This window comes from Sarcophilus harrisii, chromosome 1, assembly GCF_902635505.1.
Source record: "Sarcophilus harrisii chromosome 1, mSarHar1.11, whole genome shotgun sequence".
NCBI classification, from domain to species: Eukaryota; Metazoa; Chordata; class Mammalia; order Dasyuromorphia; family Dasyuridae; genus Sarcophilus; species Sarcophilus harrisii.
In genome coordinates this window covers 436,201,116-436,221,844 of record NC_045426.1, presented here as the reverse complement: position 1 = coordinate 436,221,844, position 20,729 = coordinate 436,201,116, and the positions used below count along the sequence as shown (strand labels likewise).

At 34.5% G+C, this 20,729-nt stretch overlaps 2 protein-coding genes across 3 annotated transcripts in view; both read right to left on the bottom strand.

The window, feature by feature from the left end:
- The window catches only part of IMPA1 (inositol monophosphatase 1), a 43,997-nt gene extending 31,345 nt beyond the window's left edge, over nt 1-12,652 (bottom strand). The window contains exons 1-2 of one of the 2 annotated variants that reach the window (XM_031946224.1): nt 12,319-12,652; nt 6,570-6,748 (exon numbers count right to left, since the gene is read on the bottom strand). The gene's annotated coding sequence lies outside the window, so the exon portion shown is untranslated. The remainder of the gene's footprint in view (nt 1-6,569; nt 6,749-12,318) is intronic. The other variant, XM_031946223.1, reaches the window with a different exon arrangement.
- Nucleotides 12,653-18,984: 6,332 nt separating this feature from the next.
- On the bottom strand, nt 18,985-20,729 carry SLC10A5 (solute carrier family 10 member 5). Its single transcript, XM_003759686.4, has one exon. It carries the CDS (start codon nt 20,367-20,369, stop codon nt 19,062-19,064), a length of 1,308 nt encoding a protein of 435 aa, XP_003759734.2. The 5' UTR covers nt 20,370-20,729; the 3' UTR covers nt 18,985-19,061.

Below are 20,729 nucleotides of genomic sequence, written 5' to 3'. Positions count from 1 at the left end.
TATGCCCAAAAGTTATCAAACTGTGCATACCCTTTGATCCAGCAGTGTTTCTACTGGGCTTATACCCCAAAGAGATACTAAAAGGGAAAGGGACCTATATGTGCCAAAATGTTTGTGGCAGCCCTGTTTGTAGTGGCCAGAAGCTGGAAAATGAATGGATGCTCATCAATTGGAGAGTGGTTGAGTAAATTGTGGTATATGAATGTTATGGAATATTATTGTTCTATAAGAAATGACCAGCAGGACGAATACAGAGAGGATTGGCGAGACTTACATGAACTGATGTTGAGCAAAATGAGAGAACCAGGAGATCATTATATACCTCAACAACAATACTATATGAGGATGTATTCTGATGGAAGTGGATTTCTTCAACAAAGAGATCTAACTTAGTTTCAATTGATCAAGGATGGACAGAAGCAGCTACACCCAAAGAAAGAACACTGGGAAATGAATGTAAACTGCTTGCATTTTTGTTCTTCTTCCGGTTATTTATACTTCTAAATCTATTCTCCTGAGAAAAAGAGAACTGTTCATTTCTGCACACATATATTGTATCCAAGATCTACTGTGACCTATTTAACATGTATAGGACTGCTTGGCATCTGGGGGAGAGGGTGGAGGGAGGTAGGAGAAAAATCGGAACAGAAGTGAGTGCAAGGGATAATGTTGTAAAAAATTACCCTGGCATGGGTTCTGTCAATAAAAAGTTATTAAAAAAAAAAAAAAAAAGGTATGCACAATTTTATAGCTCTTTGGGCTATCCTGTTTCCTTAAAATGGTTGGTCCAGTTCACAATTCAAATATTAGTGTCCCTGGTTTTCCACATGCTTTCTAGCACCTGTCATTTTCTTTTTGTGTCATATTAGTCAATGTGAAAAATGTGAAGTAGGAAAGCACTTTTTTATATGTGCTTTAATTAACTTTGATTTCTTCTAAAATATGCCCAGTCATATTATTTGACTATTTATCAAATGGCTTTTACTAGAGAAACTTCCTGTAAAAATTATTTACCAGTTTCCTGCTTTTCTCTTAGTTTTGGCTTCAATGATTTTGTGCAAAACCTTTTTATTTTCACATAATCAAAATTATCCATTATACTTTGAATTATCATACCTTTTTGGGTCATTAACTCTTATCCATAGATCTACCAGGTAAAATTTTCCATGTTCCCCTAATTTGTTTATGTCACTTTTTGTGTCTAAATCATGTACCCATTTTTTACCTTATTTTGCTACATGAGGTAAGATGTTAGTCTGTCTCCTTCTGCCAAAATGCTTTTCCGTTTACCCAGTGATCTTTTTCAAAAAGTGAATTCTTTCCCCAAAAGCTTGAATCTTTGGGTTTATCAAACACTAGATTACTAACTACTCTATAGTAAATATACCTAATATAATCCATTGATCTACCACTCTATTTCTTAGCCAATATCAGATTGTTTAGCGATTACTGCTTTGCAATCTGGTACTATTAGGCCATCTTCCTTCATGTTTTTTGTTTTGGTTTTGGGTGTTTTTTGGGGGGGAGGGTTGATTCCTTTGATATTCTTGACCTTTTGCTCTTCCAAGGTAAATAGTTATTTTTTGGAGATCTTCAAAATAATTCTTTGGTAGTTTGATGTGGCGATGAATAAGTAAACAAGTTTGGGTGAAACTGTCATTTTTATCCCATTAGTTCAGCCTACCTATGAGTTATTAATACTTCCCCAGTTATTTAGAACTGTCTCTATGTGAAATGTTTTGTAATTGTGTTCAGAATTCCTGATTTTGTCTTGGTAATTGTGTTCAAAGTTCCTGATTTTGTCTTGGCAAGTAGACTCATTGTTTTAAATGGAAATTTTCTATCTCTTCTTGCTGGGTTTTATTGATAATATCAAGATGCTAATGATTAATGTGAATTTATTTTATATCCTGAAACTTTGCTAAACTTGTCACTTGCTTCAGCTACATTTTTTATTGATTCTCTAGAGTTCTTTATAAGTATACCATTATATCATCTGCAGAGTGACAACTGTTTCCTCATTCCTAATTCTTATTTCTTCAATTTCTCTTTCTTGTCTTATTGCTATAATTCAAGTACAATAATGAATAGTAGTAATTGATAATGAACAGCCCTGCTTCACCCCTGATCTTACTGGAAAGGCTCCTACTTTTCCATTATAAATAACATTTGTTCTTATTTTTAGAGAGATATATTTATCATTTTTTAAAAAGACTCCACTGATACCAATGCTTTCTACTATTTTTCATAGGAATAAATGTTATATTTTGTCAAAAGATTTCTCTGACTCAGTATCTCTACTGGGCCTGTATCCCAAAGAGATCATAAAAAAAGAGAAAAGGACTCACATATGCAAAAATTTTTGCAGCAGCCTTTTATGTAGTGGCAAGGAATGGGAAACTGAGTGGATGCCCATCAATTGGGGAATGACTGGATAAGTTGTGGTATATGAATGTTATGGAATATTATCGTTCTATAAGAAATGATCAGCAGGCTGATTTCAGAAAGGCCTGGAGAGATTTACATGAACTGATGCTAAGTGAAGTGAGTAGAACCAAGACAACATTGTTACAGCAACAAGATTATGCAATGATCAATTCTGAGGAATGTGGTTCTTTTTAACAATGAGGTGATACAGGCTAATTCCAATAGACTTGTGATGGAGAGAGCTATCTGCATCCAGAAAGAAGACTGTGGGAACTGAATTGTGAATCATAACACAGAACTTTCACTTTTTTTGTTGTTTGCTTACTTTTTGCTTTCTTTCTTATTTTCTTTCCTTTTTGATCTGATGTGGAAATATGTGTAGAATTGCACATGTTAAACATATATTGGGTTGCTTGCTATCTGGGGGAGAAGGTGGAGGGAAGGGGAAAAATATTTGGAACACAAGGCTTTGCAAGAGTGAATGTTGAAAACTAGCTATGCATATATTTTAAAAATAAAAAACTAAGAAAAATCTTTAAGAAAAAACATTTTAAAAGATTTCTCTGCATTTATTAAGATACAATTTTCTTGTTTTATTATTCATATGATCAATACACGAATACTGAACTAATCCTGAATTCTTGGTATATAAATCCTATCTGTTCAAGAGTACATGAATTTTTCTATATTTCTGTCATTTCCTTGATATTATTTTACTTAAATTTTTTACATCGAAGTTTGCTAAGAAAGTTGGCCTATAGTTTTATTCCTGTTTTTGCTCTTCCTGACTTAGGTATAAAAACAGTGTTTCTATCATACAAGGAATCTGATAGAATTCTTATTTTTTCAAATAGTTTATATAGTACAGGAATTACTTGTTCTTTAAATGTTTAGGAGAATTCACATATAAATTTATCTGGTCCTAAGGATTTTTTTTCCTTTGGGGAGCTCATTTGTGGCTTGTTCAACTTCCTGTCCTAAGATAAGGTTATTTACGTATTATATTTCCTTTTCTATTAATCTGGGAAAATTATATTTTTGTAAATATTCACGTATTTCACTTACTCAGTTTTATTGGCATATAATTGGATATTTCATCTTCTTTGGTGGTTCATTCCACTTTTCATTTTTGATACTAGTAAACTTGGCTTTCTTTTTTTAATTCAAATTAGTCAATAGTATTTATCTATTTTACTATTTTATTCTTTAGGATTAAATTTAATATCCAATTAAAATTTTTGAATAACATTTTATTTTTTCCAAATTATATATAAAAACAATGTTTAACATTCATTGTTTAAAATTTTGAGTTCCAAATTTTCTCCCACTTTATCTTTACCCTTTGCCTTGAGACAGTAAGCAATTTAAAATTGGTTATATGTGTACAATCATAAGAAACATGTTTCCATAATACTCATGCTGTGTAAGAAAAAACACACAAAAAAGTGAAAAAAAAAAAAAACTAAAGAAAGTGAAAAATAGCATGCTTCAATTTGCACTCAGACTGTTATCAGTTCTTTCTCTGAAAGTGGATAGCATTTTTCATCACAAGTCTTTTAGAAATATCCTGGATCATTATATTGCTGAAATACTAAACTAAATCATTCAGTTGATCACCACATAGTATTGCTGTTATGTGCCTCATAGTTACATCAGTTTTCATCAACTTTACATCAGTTCCATATAAGTTGTTCCAGGTTTTTCTCTCAAATCTTGCTTGTCATTTCTTATAGTAATACTCCATTACAATCATGTACAACTTATGTAACTATTCTCTAGTTGATGAATATCTCAGTTTCTAATTCTTTGCCACCACAAAAAGAGCAGCTATAAATATTTTTGTAGAAAAAGGTCCTCCCCCACCTCTTTTAATCTTTGGGATATAGATTTAAATAGTATTGTTGAGCCAAAGGATATGTACAGTTTTATAGCCCTTTGGACACAGTTCCAAATTGCTTTTCAGAATGGGTCAGATCAGTTTACAATTCCAACATTTCATTAATGTTCCATTTTTCCCACATACCCTCCAATACTTATAATTTTCCTTTTCTGTTGTATTAGCTAATCTGATAGATGTAAGGTGGTACTTCAGAGTTGGTGTTTTTTTTTGTTTGTTTTTTAACTATGCTTCCAGGGTCCTTTACTAAATGTACTTTTTCTTGTATTTATGGTCTAAAGAGAATACAATTAAAATTTCTGCTTTTCTGCATCTGTGAAGTTTTTATGCCCTAATAGGCAGTTTTTGTGAAGATGCCATGTAGAGCTGAGAAAAAAAAGTATACTCATTTCTGTTCTTACTCAAGAATATTTTACACATCAAATCTTGTTTCAACTGCCACATCTCTCAAATCTTACTCCTCTGTACTAACCTGAGTTCCTTTTGTTAAGTGCTTTACATACATTATTTCACTTAATCCTTATAATAACCCTGTGAGATAACTTATATTATCCCCATTTTAAAACATAATGAAAAGGAGATCAAAGAGAGGTTAAGCCCAGGGTCACAAAATTGTTAAATGTCTGAAGGAGGATAAATGTGGAGTAAACCCTCTTAATATGATTTATAAGACTTCCTCCAGCAGCATTTGGCACTACTGAAAAAGGAGAAAATAAGTAATAGTAGACTAATCTAGAGTTGGGGTTTGGAAGTGGACAAATGGTGATAAAGCAAGGTAACAAGCAATTAGACAGTATAAGATAGCATATAGCAGAACTGTAGAATCAAGATTTCAAAAAGGAGATGAAAGGCCTGAGAATAAGTTAATGGGGTCTAAGAAAGCAGGGAAAGGTGAAATGATTAAAGGTTACTGTGGTTTTTGAGAGAACTGGCAGGATGGTTTATGGTCAGAGAAAAGGATTTCACAGTTATGGAATGTGGTAATACACCTGTAGGAGATGAGATCAAGGATGTGAGTTATGGCTGAGTATCAGAAGTACAGGGAATGTGCAGATAAATGAGAGTTGAAAATGCTAATTAACTAGGAAACAAAGGTGTTTCTGAGGAGATAACATGTGTATGGACAAGGAAAGGATTATTCCAAACTAGAGGAAGACTGAGCTAGGTATCAAATTCCTTGAGAAAAAAAGAGAAATGATCTAGGGCTGGTAAATGACAGCAATCAGATCTGATTATAATGATCTATACATAAGGGATTGCTATGCGGTAGTGGTAGTTAAGGGGAACTGGAAAAGGCAGTAAGAACTAAAAAACATGTTTACTCCTCCTCTTGGTCTAATATGTCGAGACACAAGAGAAAGTCTATGTAATAACTCAATGATCAGGGACTGTGTTCTGGAAGAGGTCAGACTTCTGTGATACCAGGAAGACAAGATAGAGGAAAAGGTGTAATATAAAAAGTAGTTGGTTAACAACACAATAAGGTTTCCAACAAGGTACAATGAATGAAAGAGAGCAGACTGTCAAAAGAATTTATTAGTAGGATTGACATAGATCGGTAAGAAGGTTTAGGGAGTGGTACTAGGGGAAGTTTTCACCTAAATCAGAGGAATTCTGCAAGGAAAAAATTACCACATTCTTCACAATATTAATGTAGTTGTGCCCTAGAACTTGGAATAGATATGATTATCATTCCTAAGTCACAAAGGGTAAGGATGGGATAAGTCAAACTCACTTCCCTATAGTTTGCAGACTATTCTCTTCCTTTTTTTTGAATCATGTCATTTTGTCTTTTTTTCCCCCCATCTTTCAAATATTACTGATAAGTTCCACAATCATAGTCTTCATTTCTTTCAGTACCAAAGAACACAGTTCATTTGAATAACAGGATATGAATTCAACAAAGGTACCTAAGAGATCTCTAATTGCTTCTTATTTATCTTGGACACCAATTCCTCATTAATCTATTTGTTCTGTCTTTTCCAATCCAAAGTCCTTTGTGCTTGGCAGAGAAAACAGAACCAACATAAGAACTACCTTCTCTTTGCTGGCCATCTACATCTAAAAGTAGTCTACTTTCTTCCTTGATCTACTTTTTATCAATATATTTAAAATATACATTTGTTTTAAAACCTATTTTTAAAATTTTTTCATTAATAGCCTCAGGTCATTCAGAGCTCTAGCATTTCTGCCATTATTCTTATAGCAATATTTTATAATATTTTAGCAATCCTCTATTACCCACCCTTACTTCCCTCTTGTTTATATATCCTTATTAATATGTAAGTTGGTTGGTGAATTCCCTGTGCATCCACAAATGTTTCTCCAAACAACTCCTGTTTTTTCTTCCTCAGAAGAATTGTTTGCATTTGTCTTCAGAATTTCACTGTTGGGAGATTCATAATCCTCCTGAGCTGACTTTCCCTGTAAAAGTAGCATGGGTTCATCAAGAACAGTTTATGCCAAACTAACCCCAATTCCCCTTTTTAAAAGGATAATTTGATCAGTAGTTGAGAGGAATGACAAAGATATTGACTGATAAACATCTTGCCAAAATTTCTGTATACAAAGTCTGTACTACTTAATATATGGACAAGAAGAAATATGTGCTAAACTATATTGTTTTTAGGTAATTTCAGAAACTGTTCTACAATTAGATCCAAAGAATAAACACTAATAGGCAGGTGCTCCTAGGGTTCTGTTCTTGGTCCTGCTCTACATTTCTAGAAGTAACAGGTAATGAAGGCATAGATATTTTAAAAAATCATGTTTAAAAAAACATGTTTAAAAAAAAACTGGCAAATAACACAAAACTAGGACTTAAACAGATCTCAAGTGAGGCGAGAGAAGGAAAAGTATTTAATAGATTAAGATTCTACCAAAATGAAATCTAATAGATGTGCATAAAATCCTATACTTTGTTTTAAAAAATCATCTGTACAAATCTAAGATTGGGATGGTGTGATGGGGTAACAATTTGTATGAAACAGAAAACCTAAGGATTTTATGGACTCAAGTTCAAAGGAGCTAGCAATATGCACAGTTGGCAAAAAGTTATTATCATAGGCTAAATTAACAAAAAAACTTTGAAGGAAGTTAAATTTGCTTGCAATCTGCTCTGGTCAGATCACATTTGGACTACTGTCTTCTATTCTGCTTCATTTTAGGAAGGTCTTCAGCAAATTGAAAACTGTGAAAAGCACTATATGGATGATGATGAGCCTTCATATTATGCCATGAAATTTGGTTGAAGGATACATAATGTTTAGTTTGCAGATAAGAGTTAAGTTCATGTATTTGTAAGTATGTCAAGCATTACCATTAAGCTTTTTTCCTTGAATCTAGAGTCCAGAATCAGGAACAATAGGAAAAAGTTACCAAGAAGCCAATTTAGACTCAATACAAGGAAAAATGTCCTCCAAATTAGAGCTCACCAAAAATGAAATGGCTTGCCTCTCGATGATGGTCCTTTGTCACCAGAGGTCTTCAAGTAGAACCTAGATGACTACTTAAATGTTAAACATATATTTTGTCACATGGAAATTTTTTGCATTTTATATGTATTTTTTATGCTAGATCCAAAAATGCAAATGGAATTTTTCTAAGACCCAATTATTAAGTGACAGGTAAAAATTTACATAAATTATATACTATGAGATGGTAAAGTACAGTTTGCTTGGGGAGAATAATAAGAAATCACTATGTAGTTGGCTTATTCTTGCTTATCATGTAAAATATCAGTTTATATGCTAGTTGGCAAGAAAGCTGAGATGTTCAGACGTGTATTGAAACTTATTATTCAAAAAAGTTCTGTTGGTTATATACCAGATATCATTTGGTAAATATCTTTATCATTTCTTTTTCTCAAGTTCATGGTTGACGTTGATGTGAAATTACTTAAATACTTAGTATGCCTCTTGCACTATGTCAAACACTTAAACAATTTTTGTTATAATCCAATTCATAAATAGCTGAGAAAAAATTTACTGATCTAGTTAAGAAAACATATTAACTCTATTTTGGTTTTAAAATAAGTAATTTCTATATGCCTTGGGCCCCTCAGTTGTACTATCAGACTAACTGGCTGGATACATGGATCTCCTCACATGTTCTTTGCAGTTCCTAAAATTTGGTGAGAACAGAAAAGAAAAATTCAATTTTTGCTTAACAAGTTTTAATAATTAGAAACTCAGAATTTGGATGAATCTTGATTCACATTGTAACAATGATGATACTCGGGAATAAATATCCTCAGATATATATTTAATAGCTCAAACAGATCTAAATAACCCTGTTCAAGATCATAACTCATCCAAAAATCAGGCAACTTTTAGCTTCTAGACTACATGGATGGAATAATCTCCCACAAGAGAATTCTAAAATGTTTAAAACACAGACCCTCCTCTGGCCATTAATATAAACACTATTTTTGGCATTATTGGTGGCGATCTGAAAAAGATTACATTTGTACTATGCATATGTACAACTTGGATATATCAAACATACCAGCATATGAAATGCCTTTATTTGTGAATATGAGTAAAGATAAGAAAAACTCCTGCTACATTTGAGAGCAATATCAATTGCAGTGATCTCAAAAGAAACAATTCATTATAGGAAAAGAAAAATTTGACAACAACAATTATTATTTTAAAGTTTCCTCCCTCCTATTGAACATTATATTTGATCTAATTTGTCAAGAGACCAAAAATAATTCAGGATTTGTCAAGATAAAAGATCAATAAAAGTTTTCTTTACCTGAAAAAAATAAAATTTTAAGAATATTTTAAATAAAATAGGAAAGCTAAAATCAAAGAAGAATCTGTGGATTCTCAAATAAGAAAAATAGGATGAAAGACAAATATTTTGAGGCATAATTGAATTTAACTGTAAGAGCTCCATAGAAATCTCTTTTTTAAGTGACCAAAATATTTGAAGAAACTATAACACAAAATTACCAAGAAATTTTCAATTAATCATTGCCAAGTAATAATTCAAGATCCATTAGTTTTATATTTGGATTTCTTCATTAGCAATTGTGATGAACAATGAAAACATTTTCATTAAAAAATCTTCACAATATAAAACTTATACCATAAATCTAAGCATATTTACTTACACCTGCTGGATACAGAGGCAGAATATCATATTCCACAATAAAACGCAAAACAAAACAAAAAACAGGAATCACCATTAGTTACATCCTAGATGAATTAAAAAAGCAAAATTTTGTTTTAAAAAATCATTTTGAAAAAAAAATTGTGATTTTAAATGGTAGGTAATGGATAAAATCTGAAGTCACATTTGAAAGGACAAAACAATGCTAATTTTATCCTCTCTTATATCTAACTCAAATAATTTCTTGAAGCCTTTCCTGATTCTCCTTTGCCAAAAATTATCTTCTTTTTCTCTCTCAACTTATTCACAGTTTATATACCTCTTCTATTGCAATACCAACAACAATCCAGGAAGTATTTGTTAAGTACCAACCAAAAGAAAAAATTCACTGTGTCATATGCTAAAAATGCAAAAGCAAAATGAAATATAGTCCCTATGTATGGGGAACTACTGGGACAATAGAGCAACAAAGCAAGTACACAGATGATACAAAACATGAATAACCAACATAATCAGGTAAGTCGTCTTTGAAGAGGTAGCACAAGACCATTCACTCACAGAAAGAGGCAAAAGTGAGGAAAGAATTATCTCTTTTCTAAAGAAAGGATAATCTGTACAAGAGATGGAAGTAGGAGATGGAATACCAAACTCAGGGAATAGCGTGCACATAAGTCAGTTTGGTGGGAATGTAGATGCCTTAGGGGGAAGTAATGTTCATTAAGCCTAGAAATATAGACTGGAGCCTGATTGTAAAAGGTTTAAAATGGTAATCTGAAAAACAATCTCTATATTAAAAGCAAAAGTCAGTTACTGAGTAATATGGTCATTAGACAGGTGCTTTAGAAATATTTGGCAGCTATATGGGGATGAATGTATTGAAGTTGAGAGATTATAGGAGTCTAAGGTCCAATGGAAGCTGTTTGAATACTTCAAGTGATATAGGAAGAGCGAAATGTAAGAAGTTGGGAGTGGGGGATAATAATTGGAGGATTAGCAAAGTGAAGCAAAAAAAAAAAAAAAAAAAAAAAAGGAAAGAAAATAAAATACCACTGAAATGCTTAAATAATAAATGAGCAGAAATTATTTCTGAAGACAGAGAAAAGCAAACCTGCTTTATTACTATCATGTTAAACCTAATAAACTTTTATGTCAAACTCTGTAATCTAAGTTCAATTTCATATATACAATCCTCTTTTCTATATACTGAAAGGTTCAATATTCTTAAGTTTGTAGTGTTTATAAATTTGCAGAACTGAATTAGCTCAAAGGAAACCAGAGATGCACAAAATTAGAGAAACTACTCCAAATGTTCATAGGGACTATTGTGTCTGACCTATGGCAGGGCATTCTGAACTCATATTGACCTGATCAGCCACAGTCTGACACACTAACTTGACTCTTAACATAGTGATGTCAATCTGATCCTCTTTCAGAACAATGGACAACCAACCATAGGACAACCAACCATTCTTATTAAATTTGTAATAATAGAAAATTAAAAAAAAAAATTAAATCCAGTTGAGCCTTAACAAAATGCAAATATACAAGAAATGTTATGGATATAGAAATAACAAGGCTTAGTAACCGATGAAATATAAAGTGTCTCAAGGAAGAAGAGAGCTGTGGATGAAGGGTACAAACATGGATGACTACAAGGCTGGATGATATTACCTTTAGAAAAACAGAATTATGGTGAAAGGGTAGAGAAGAGGGAAAGACTGAATTTTGTTTGGACATTTTTAAAGATACCCAAAGTTGCTACATTGTACACCACATATTTATATATCTTTCTCTTACTATTACATAAACTCTTTGAGGGCAGGGATTATATATTTCATTTTAAATCAAAGTGTCACTTTACTTAAAGCAGAAAGAGCCCTTAGTCCAAACCATTCTACCTGAGAGTCAGAGACTTTGCCAAGAGTATACAGGTAATAAATAGAAGAAATAGGATTCTGCTGCTGGCACCTGGTCTATCTCTCACAGTACCATAAGCCCTATGAGTGGCATGGTGGGGATGCTCAATAAATATCACTAAATAAATGAAACGGCTGTTTCTCAATTAAGACACAAGATTCAATCACTTAACAAGCATTTATTAAATTCTTTCTGTATGCAGGAAACAGTATACAAAGACAAATCCTGAAGATCAATTTAAGCACTGCGGGGAAGTGAAACCGAGAGAGACTGAGGTTGTCTAAAATCACATAGGTTTGGAAAGATTTAAAAAGAAAAAAAAAGCTGCAGACGATGAAATCGCCCTAAGACACTGACTGGAGAGACCTTTCCAGAACACCTCCAGGGGATGGGGAAGAAAGCGAGGATTCCTGGGAAGCCGAGGTTATGGAGTCCGGGTCCTCCTCTGCCCAAGGGTAAAGGCACAGGGAAGGGTACACGGCGTTAGGAGAATGATGTCAGAAAGGTGGGACAGGGCAGCAAAAGTGGGGGAGAGCGGCCTGACGGTATTTAGTGCGATCTATCTCCCTCCTCCCCATCCCGACCCCTGCAGCGTGCCCCGCCCCCCCCCCTTCATCCCCAAACCCTCAATCACAGCGGGCCAGGACCGCTTTTCGCTGGGATCCAGACGTCACGCCCTCTTCCCCAATCTCGCCCTGCGCCAGTGCGCAGGTGCCGGAATAGGGCCGCCGCCACAGCCCCGCACCCCCCCCCCCCCTCCCTCCAGGGTGGGTTAGAGGCGGGGGAGAAAAAAGAGAAACCACGGGTTCCTTATCTCGCGTGAGGGGAGTGCGGGAGCAGAGGCAGGACAGAAAGGATAGCTCACCGAAGAGTGGGGGTGGGGTGGGATGGAAAGGGTAGGGCGCCGAAGAGTGGGGGTGGGGGTGGGGGTGGGGGGGCGAAGACAGCCCCGAGCTCACCTTCCAGTCGCAAGCTCCGGACCAGGATCTTTAAAGCCGTTAGAATCTTTTCTTCCGGATCGGAAGCCGTTCATCCTTGGGCAGGAAGTCCCGCCTTTCTCCTGGAAAGTTCCTGAGGGCCCTAGGGGCCCGAGGCACGCGAAGACTGCTTGAGGGCAGGTCGTGCTGCTGCTCCCTTGGCCTCTTTTCCATCTCCCCTTCTTTACTTTCTCCATCACTCTTTGGGTCGTCCTTAATCTGCCCCCTCCCTCTGTCACATTCTCCTCCGTGAACCTCTTGCTCTTACTTCCTGAAGACTCAACTCAGATTCACCTGATACTTACTTACTACGGGTGACATTGAGCAAGTCCCTTCCCCGAAAGCTAGCTTCCTCAGTGAACGCGTGTGAACCGGACATAGCAATATCACCTATTGCCATTGGTTATCATAGCTGCGTGCAGGAAATGAAATCTGTTCCCGGAATCAAGGAGACCCGTCAATAGATAGTCCCTTATATTTACTTTTCTAAACTCCAACCAAACTAAAGAAAGGGTTTCTTGTCTTGTGTTAACTACAATATAAATTGATCTTTATTATAAAAAGTTTCCTTTTTTTCCTTTCTTAAATCCTTATATGAACTCATTCCCTAAATGCAGAGGCCATTTGGGAGGATTTATTGTTTAGGCAGAGTTTTTCTTTCATAATTCAAATATTTTTAAAAGTTGGTTTTATAAAAATTACCATTATTTATATGCTCTTATCACAGGAGAGATATCAAAATATCAAAGACTTTAGAGTAAATGGGTTCATTTTTTTCATGTAGAGTTATGTTTAAATTCATAATTTTAAATTGAAAAGTCAAAATAAATTCGGGCCTAAACTTTAGTCGTCAACAGGACCTTATGAGAGAGTAGCAAATGAGCCTCTTTTTTGTGTGTCTGGTCTTTTTTTTTTTTTTTTTTTTTTCTTTTTAAGTGATATCAATGGGTTCCTCCCTATAAACTTTACTAATTCTGTGAATACAACTTTATTTATAAAGATTACCATCCATGTGGAGCTTCTCATTCTATATACTTTCTCCTATCTTTCTTTCTGTAAATGGCCCACAGAGAATCTCGTAACATACCAAGGTCCTTTTAGTTCTTTTTGTAGATATTGGACTTTTGATCTATCGTTGCCTGATTTGTCTACCTCCTTTTTTATGGGGCCATGAATTTGTAGCTGGAAGGGATGATAGAGGAGACCTAGCCCAAAACTAACATTTTTCAGAAAAACAAACGGAAGCTAATTTAGCTGCCCAGTGTCACTGGGGTAATAAATGGCAAAGCCAGAGTTTCACATTTAAGTCCTCTGATTCCAAATCTATTGATCTTTCTACTGAACATTACCTACTTTAAGTCGTGTTTTATCCAATTTTTGGAGACCAAATCATCATTGATCATCTTCAGCCTACTCAGAAAGCCATTATGTTTTTTTGTTTATTTCCCTTAAGGTTACCTACACTTTTGATTTTTATGGAATTGTAGTGTTGAATGATTCATAGCGATACAGCATTATTGAGACTATATTAGTATTAAACAAATGTACTTTTGTGGCAAGGAACATCATAGCATTATTGAAAATGCTGTATAAATATTTCAGATTCTGATTCTTTTTGTACAGCAAAATAACGTTTTGGTCATGTTTACTTATTGTGTATCTAATTTATATTTTAATATATTTAACATCTACTGGTCATCCTGCCATCTAGGAGAGGGGGTAGGGGGTAAGAGGTGAAAAATTGGAACAAGAGGTTTGGCAATTGTTAATGCTGTAAAGTTACCCATGCATATAACCTGTAAATAAAAGGCTATTAAATAAATAAATTTTTAAAAAAAGAAAGAAAGAAAATGCTGTATAGTTTCTGAAATGCATTTACCTTCTATTCAATTCTGACAATAATTCATTCATCATCTGTAGTGAATATATTCAGAAGGGTTATGGTCACATCAGCATTGAATGTTAGGCAGAATTTGAACCCTACCAAACTCTGTTATGACCCCGAGATGAGCACTATTTCTACTATACCATATTTCATTTTCATATAATACTATATATAAAAGGAAATCTAATTTAAACACAAAATGTACATGTGTTTCCCTAGTATTATCCCTGAGATTCCTAAAGTGGTTTAATTATTTTTACAGATGGGAAATTGAAGACAGTTCTGAAAAGATCAAGACTGATCCTATAATATTTTTTTAATTGAATCTATTCACAAGGAAACTATCTCTCTTACTTTGGGGGAATGGGGTGTTAGGAGTATGGGTGTCCCTTCAATCTGGAAAATCTACATAAAAATTTTTGACCCTCCATACCAGATAAAAAAGTCAGAATTATAATTATATTAAAAGATAAAATATGTTCATATTATACAATACTATACATGTATTTTATTCTGAGTTTCTAAACTTTTTGTGTGTTGTCTGAAATCCTTTATATATTGTCTGTGGCTTCCACAAAAATTCCCCAAGATTTCCATTTAATTTCTTATGCTGATGGGTATGATAGTAGAACATCCTGGGAAGAGTCACAATGTGGAAGGAATAACTGTATTTGATTTTGTCCTGTAACTGCTTAAGTCATGGTTCTTTGTCTCTGAATTTAGTTCACTGTTGAGCTGGCCTGTAAGGGGAGAAATTTAAAAATCCAAATTTTTTGCCTCAAGGAATTTTAGCGGACCTTGGAGAATATATGAGAAAGCAAGGGAGTGTAGGCCTGATATCTTATATTCCACCAAATTAATTTGTATTCTAGTGGGGGGAGACATCATGCAAACAGCTATAGGCACAAAGTAAATGAAAGTTAATTCAAAGAGAACACAATGGAAAGTTAGGCTTAAGGATGACCAAAAAAACTCTTGCAGAAGATAGGAATTGAGCTGAGACCTGAGGGAAGCCAGGAAGCTGTGATGAGGAAGAGAGTATTATTGCAGATAGGGAGGACAGCCAATGAACATAATATGAAGTTAAGAGATATAGTGTGGGTATAAATTCTTTACACAAAAATAATATAATACAGAGCTGAAAGGAACAGGAAAGATTAATCTTAATGGTAATTAGATTTTCCCAATTTAAAGAAATTTCATGGTGAATACCATAAAGCAAACTAGTAATCCTTTTCAGAAGATTAATAATCTCCTCCTAATTTACTTATCTTTGCATAAACCTGTATTTCTGTGCATTCATTCAACTGAACCTCCTCTCTCCAAAGTCTTTAAGAATTTAATTGCCAAATCTAATGGCCCCTTTTCAATATTCAACCTTTTTGACTTCTCTGCATTGAAGCCTTTGACATTGATGATCATTCTCTTCTCCCTGATACTTTATCTAGGTTTTCATTACACTAGTTTCTCCTGATTCTTCTCTTAATGTATCTAACCAGTCCTCCTAGTCCCCTTTGCTGAATCTTCCTCCAGATCATCTTCACTAAATACTAATGAATCTTCAGTTTTTATCCTTTGCCGCCTTTTCTTCTCCCTTTATACTACTACTTCACTTAGTGATCTCATTAGCTTCTATTGATGTGGTTCAGCTCTTAGGAAGGATGTAGCAATAACCAATAAGGCCAAATGACCTTAAGAGTGATGTAGGTAGAAATGATATATTTCTTCCCTTTGGCTATCCTACCCCAGTTTATTCAACATACTAAGGCCACAAATATTGCTGACTGTCAGATAGCAACTTGGCCTGTGATAATGGGGTTTCTGAAACTAATGAGCAACAATGAATGAGGTACTTAAAGTTCTTGCAGGTACAAAACAAAATTGGGTATCTGCCACTTGACTTAGTGACATTTCAGGCTTTAAAAAAAGGGCTCTGGAAGGTTCTCCCACTACTATTCCTTCAACTCCATCCCTTATTTTCCCACCCCTACTTCCACCACACCACCCCATGAGCTCTGGCCAGAGAATTATGATATTAAGCCTGCACACAATATCAAAACCAGACTATTCCTCAATTCTATCTCTAAACCATAAAACATCATTAATATAAAGCTACTGGTTTCTCTAACTTTTTTCTATAAATTTATCTTTCTTGCTCCTGATTCTTTCTAACTTTTGGAACTTGCCCACTGTTAGCAATGCAAAAAAAAAAAAAATCTTGCCTCTTCACTTAGATACACACTGAGTTTGCAAATTCTTTCACCATACCTAGGGACCCCAACATTGTTGGGGTGTCTTCTACTTCAACACTTGGATTCAATTATCATCTCTATGCAGATTATTTCCAGATTTAGGGCTTGTCTAGCCCTAACCTCTCTTTTTACCCTTATTCTAACATCTCTGACTACTTAGTACATATCTTGAATTGGATATCCTGTGAACATCTTAAAATTGACATGTCTCAAACTGAATTCATTATTTTTCCCAAAAAAACCTTTCCTCTTCCTGACTTCTTTGTTGTGGTTGAGAATGCCACCATTCTTCCGGTTATTCAGGCTTGAAAATGAATTTTCTTTTAACCTTACATCCAATATCCAACATGTTGCCAAAATATGTTGATTTTACCTTATGCTTCTTATGGAATATGGCCCCTTCTCTACTTTGACATTCTTTCACCTGATACAAGACCTCACCAACTCACAGCTGGACTATTGCTATAGCCTGCTTTTTTGTCTGCCTAACACAAGCCTCTCCCCCCTTTAATCCATCTGTCATTCAGTTATCAAAGTGATCTTCCTAGAACAAAATCGCCCCCCCCCCATTATATTGTGAGCTCCTTGAGGGTGAGAACTATCTTTTGCCTTTTTTGTATCCCCAGTGTTTAGCACAATGCCTAGCACATAGTAAGTGTTGTTTATTGACTGACTGATTAATTATTCAATAAAATCCAATGGTTTTATATCATCTTAAAGATCAGAAATGAAATCCTTTATCTGACATTCAAAGTCTCAGAACCCACCTTATTTCTTTTTCCTATGTTGAGGTTTTAGACAAGTATCACAAGGTATCTCAAAAGAATTTGCAGACTCAGGCCCATCTCCAAATCAAGGGGCAAAGTTTATTAGAATTGTAACACCATTAAAGTGGGCTAAATTCCAAAAGAAGTTAACAATGAACCAAGAACAAGAAAGTAAATTTACACGGAAATATTAGAGAAACCAGGTGCTACATGTCTCTGATATGCTAATTTTACAGCTTAGAGGTAGAATTGAGAATGAGAGTTTGGTTCTAACTTTGCACAGAGATGCAATATCCACAGTACTCAGAACAGATCTCATGGGGAAGAGAAAAGAGGAGGGGAATCTTCCCAAAGGTATGTTTTTAGGCCTGGAAAGACATTAAGTTAAGTAGCAGACACCCAATTTTGTTCTATACCTGCATTAACTTTAAGTCATTATTGTTGCTCAGTAGTTTCAGAAACTCTGTTATTGACCAACAATCTATTATGTGACAGCAATATTAGTGGCCTTAGGATCCTGGTCATATAGAGTAAACTGGGACAGGAAAGCCTAAGGGAAGAAATACATCATTTCTACCTACATCACTCCCAAGTCCAGGTAGCTTTAGGTTATTGCTACATCCTTCCTTAAGTCAGCACTACATCAATCATATATCATAACTTAGTAAAATTAGCTTGGCAGAAATATGTAGGAGGCTATTGAATTGTAGCTGAGTGACGTGTAATAAAGACACAAAGTAGAGTGGTGATGAACATGGAAATAAAAAAGAAAAAAAATTACCATGGGAAAATGTCACAATGCTAAAAGCTACAGGATTCATAGGTAGATTGAATATGGAAATAGCAAGGGAAAGGGAAAAGGCAAGAATAATGTCTAAACTGCAAATGTCTAAACCTAGATGACAAAGAATAGTCAGCACCATTTCTAAATATAACAAAGGGAAAAAAGGAGTTAGTTTTGAGGTAAAAAATGAATTCTGTATGTGACGCATAGAAATTCAGGTGCATATTATTTCATTTAGTTAGCATGTGGCTCTCAGTATATATAGTACTGGACGTGTTGTCAGGAAGACCTAATTTTAGATTTGGTCTCAGACACTTGGCTGGATGATCTTGGGCAGATCAACCTCTGCTTGCCTCAATTTTCTCTAAAATTAAAATAATAATATCACCTACCACCTATGGCTGTTATGAGGATAAAATGAAATAATACTTATAAAGTGCTTTACAAATTTAAAGTACTATATAAATGTTTGCATAGTAAGTATTTAGAGTAATAAAAGAGGATTCAAGATTGATTTATATAAAAATTTTAAAAATATTCTTTCTTTTGATGAAGATGAAAATAAAAAGTATCCAGCTCAAACATCATCTTTCTGGTTATCCTTTCAAGAACATCTGAACTGGAAGAAAAGCTACTTTCTAGGCTAGTATTCAACTGGGTTATCCAGTTGTATATTACTAAGTTGCTTTCAGTGTCACTTTATGGCTTTTTGTTTGTTTGTTTGGGTTAGGCTTTTTTTAAATTATGGTAAACATAACTAGAAGAGACTGTTCTGCATCTGAATTCTTATAGAATTTCATCTTCCTCTAGTCACTTAACCTTTACCCACTGTTCTAGGTATTTAATATTTATCATTTGGGTTATGTCGTGTAACTTATCTTTCTTTTATCTTTAAACTAGACAAAGATTCTCAAAGGCTAGAACTGTTTCTGATATTAAATTTTATTCCCTTCAGAGCCTAATTAATATATGACAGGTACTCAATAAATACTTGTAAGTTGAGTGTAAGAATTTATTAGAAAAGAGATTTTAGCTTTTCATCCTCTACATTTAGAACTGTAATATTTTTTAGCTTTATATAACAGAATTATAAACAGCATTTCACAGCCAGAACACATGGCTACTGTAAAAGGGGCAACTGATGCTGAATCTGCTTTGTGTTGTGGAAAAGAGAGCTGAATAATGGCCAGTGCTAAGAAACTATTTAATGCCCCACCTTCAATAGCAACTGTTTTGCAAACTGGAAGAGGCAACATAAACATTTTAGAAAAAGAGTATCCAAACAACAAACCCAAAGCAGGAACTAATAGTCCCAGGAAAAATACCTTCAAGTTAATTGTTTTTATAAATATGAATCCCATCTTAAAATTCAAATATATCCCCACAGATATTAACACAAAACTAAAAGGCTTAATTATTTTCTCCAAGTAGTTTGCCCATTTAGGTACTTTCCGCTTAATGATTATGCCTCCCGATATTGGTATAACTATGAAAAGGAGGGTTGTCATGATTTTAGAAACAGGGATATGAAGTGAACCATGCAGTCCCAACATTCTACTATAAATGTACGAATTTAGAGGCATCATTATCAGTGCTAATAATGTTGAAACACAAGTCATTACAATGGCCAAAGTGATATCACCTTCCAGAAGCAGGGCAAAGAGATAGCCTCCTCCTCCTCCAGGACAGGTACAAGTCATAACAAATCCAAAAGAGAGAGTCTGGGATAGTGCCAAAACTCTAGTAAAAATAAATCCACAAAACGGCATGACAAAAAATTGGATAGCTGCAACAAGAAATATTGGTAAAGGTTTCTTCCATGCAATCCGGAGTGTTTCCATTTCAATCTTGCACCCAAATGCAAATTTATTAATTAATATCATTGGCAAAATCAGCAGTAGAGCATGACTGTCAAAATGCAAAGGTGCCTTTAGAAGAGTCTCTGTTTTCTGTTTGAAGATCACCTTGATTCGGATATCCTTTATCTCTTCAATGAGTCTATCTTGCCCACCTACAAAATCCCACAGTTGAATGGTTAAACTTGTCTCACCTGCTTTCTTTGTCAGTAGGTTTATTTTAAAGTTTGTAACCTCCGAGGACATCTTGGTCACATTTACCACTTGTGCCACTTCCAGGTCTTTTAAATCTACAGAAAGATAGCTTCTGTTTGGCCCCTTGCTCTTGTAGTTTGACTTTACAATCAATGCTTCTTCTGTCTTCGTGTAAAATAGGACTTCGGTCTTGTTTAGACTCAGAAAATGAATGAATGGTTTCTGCACTTCACCCAGGGACATACCCAAGATTTGCAAAATGAGAAGTTTCATAATCATTTTAGAAAACATCATATTCTCTCTAGCTATCAGACCAGAAAAATTGGCTCTGATTTAAGAAAGAATTTTATCATTTCCAGTATTCCAATTCCTGGTTGCTTTAAGTTGAAGTAAATAATGAATTGTTTTTGCCAGATCAAAGTTCAGCAAAAGGGAGGAGAACAGTGTCACTTGGGTTCTTCAAGTAAACACAGGGTTATCTAGTTACATAACCTGTTTAACCTGAAATCGTTAAGTGAAAGAAGCAGTGCTTTAGGAATTCTAATTGGTGGGTTTTTTTTTTCATGATGTAGCAATCTCAGTGAATATAATTTCCTTAAAAACCTTATAAAGAAAAGCAGAAATATTGAACATATTTTTGACTATAGCACAATA

Bases quoted from the DNA above. Each gene is read 5' to 3' on its own strand.
- SLC10A5 (XM_003759686.4), bottom strand. From the start codon at position 20,369: ATGATGTTTTCTAAAATGATTATGAAACTTCTCATTTTGCAAATCTTG.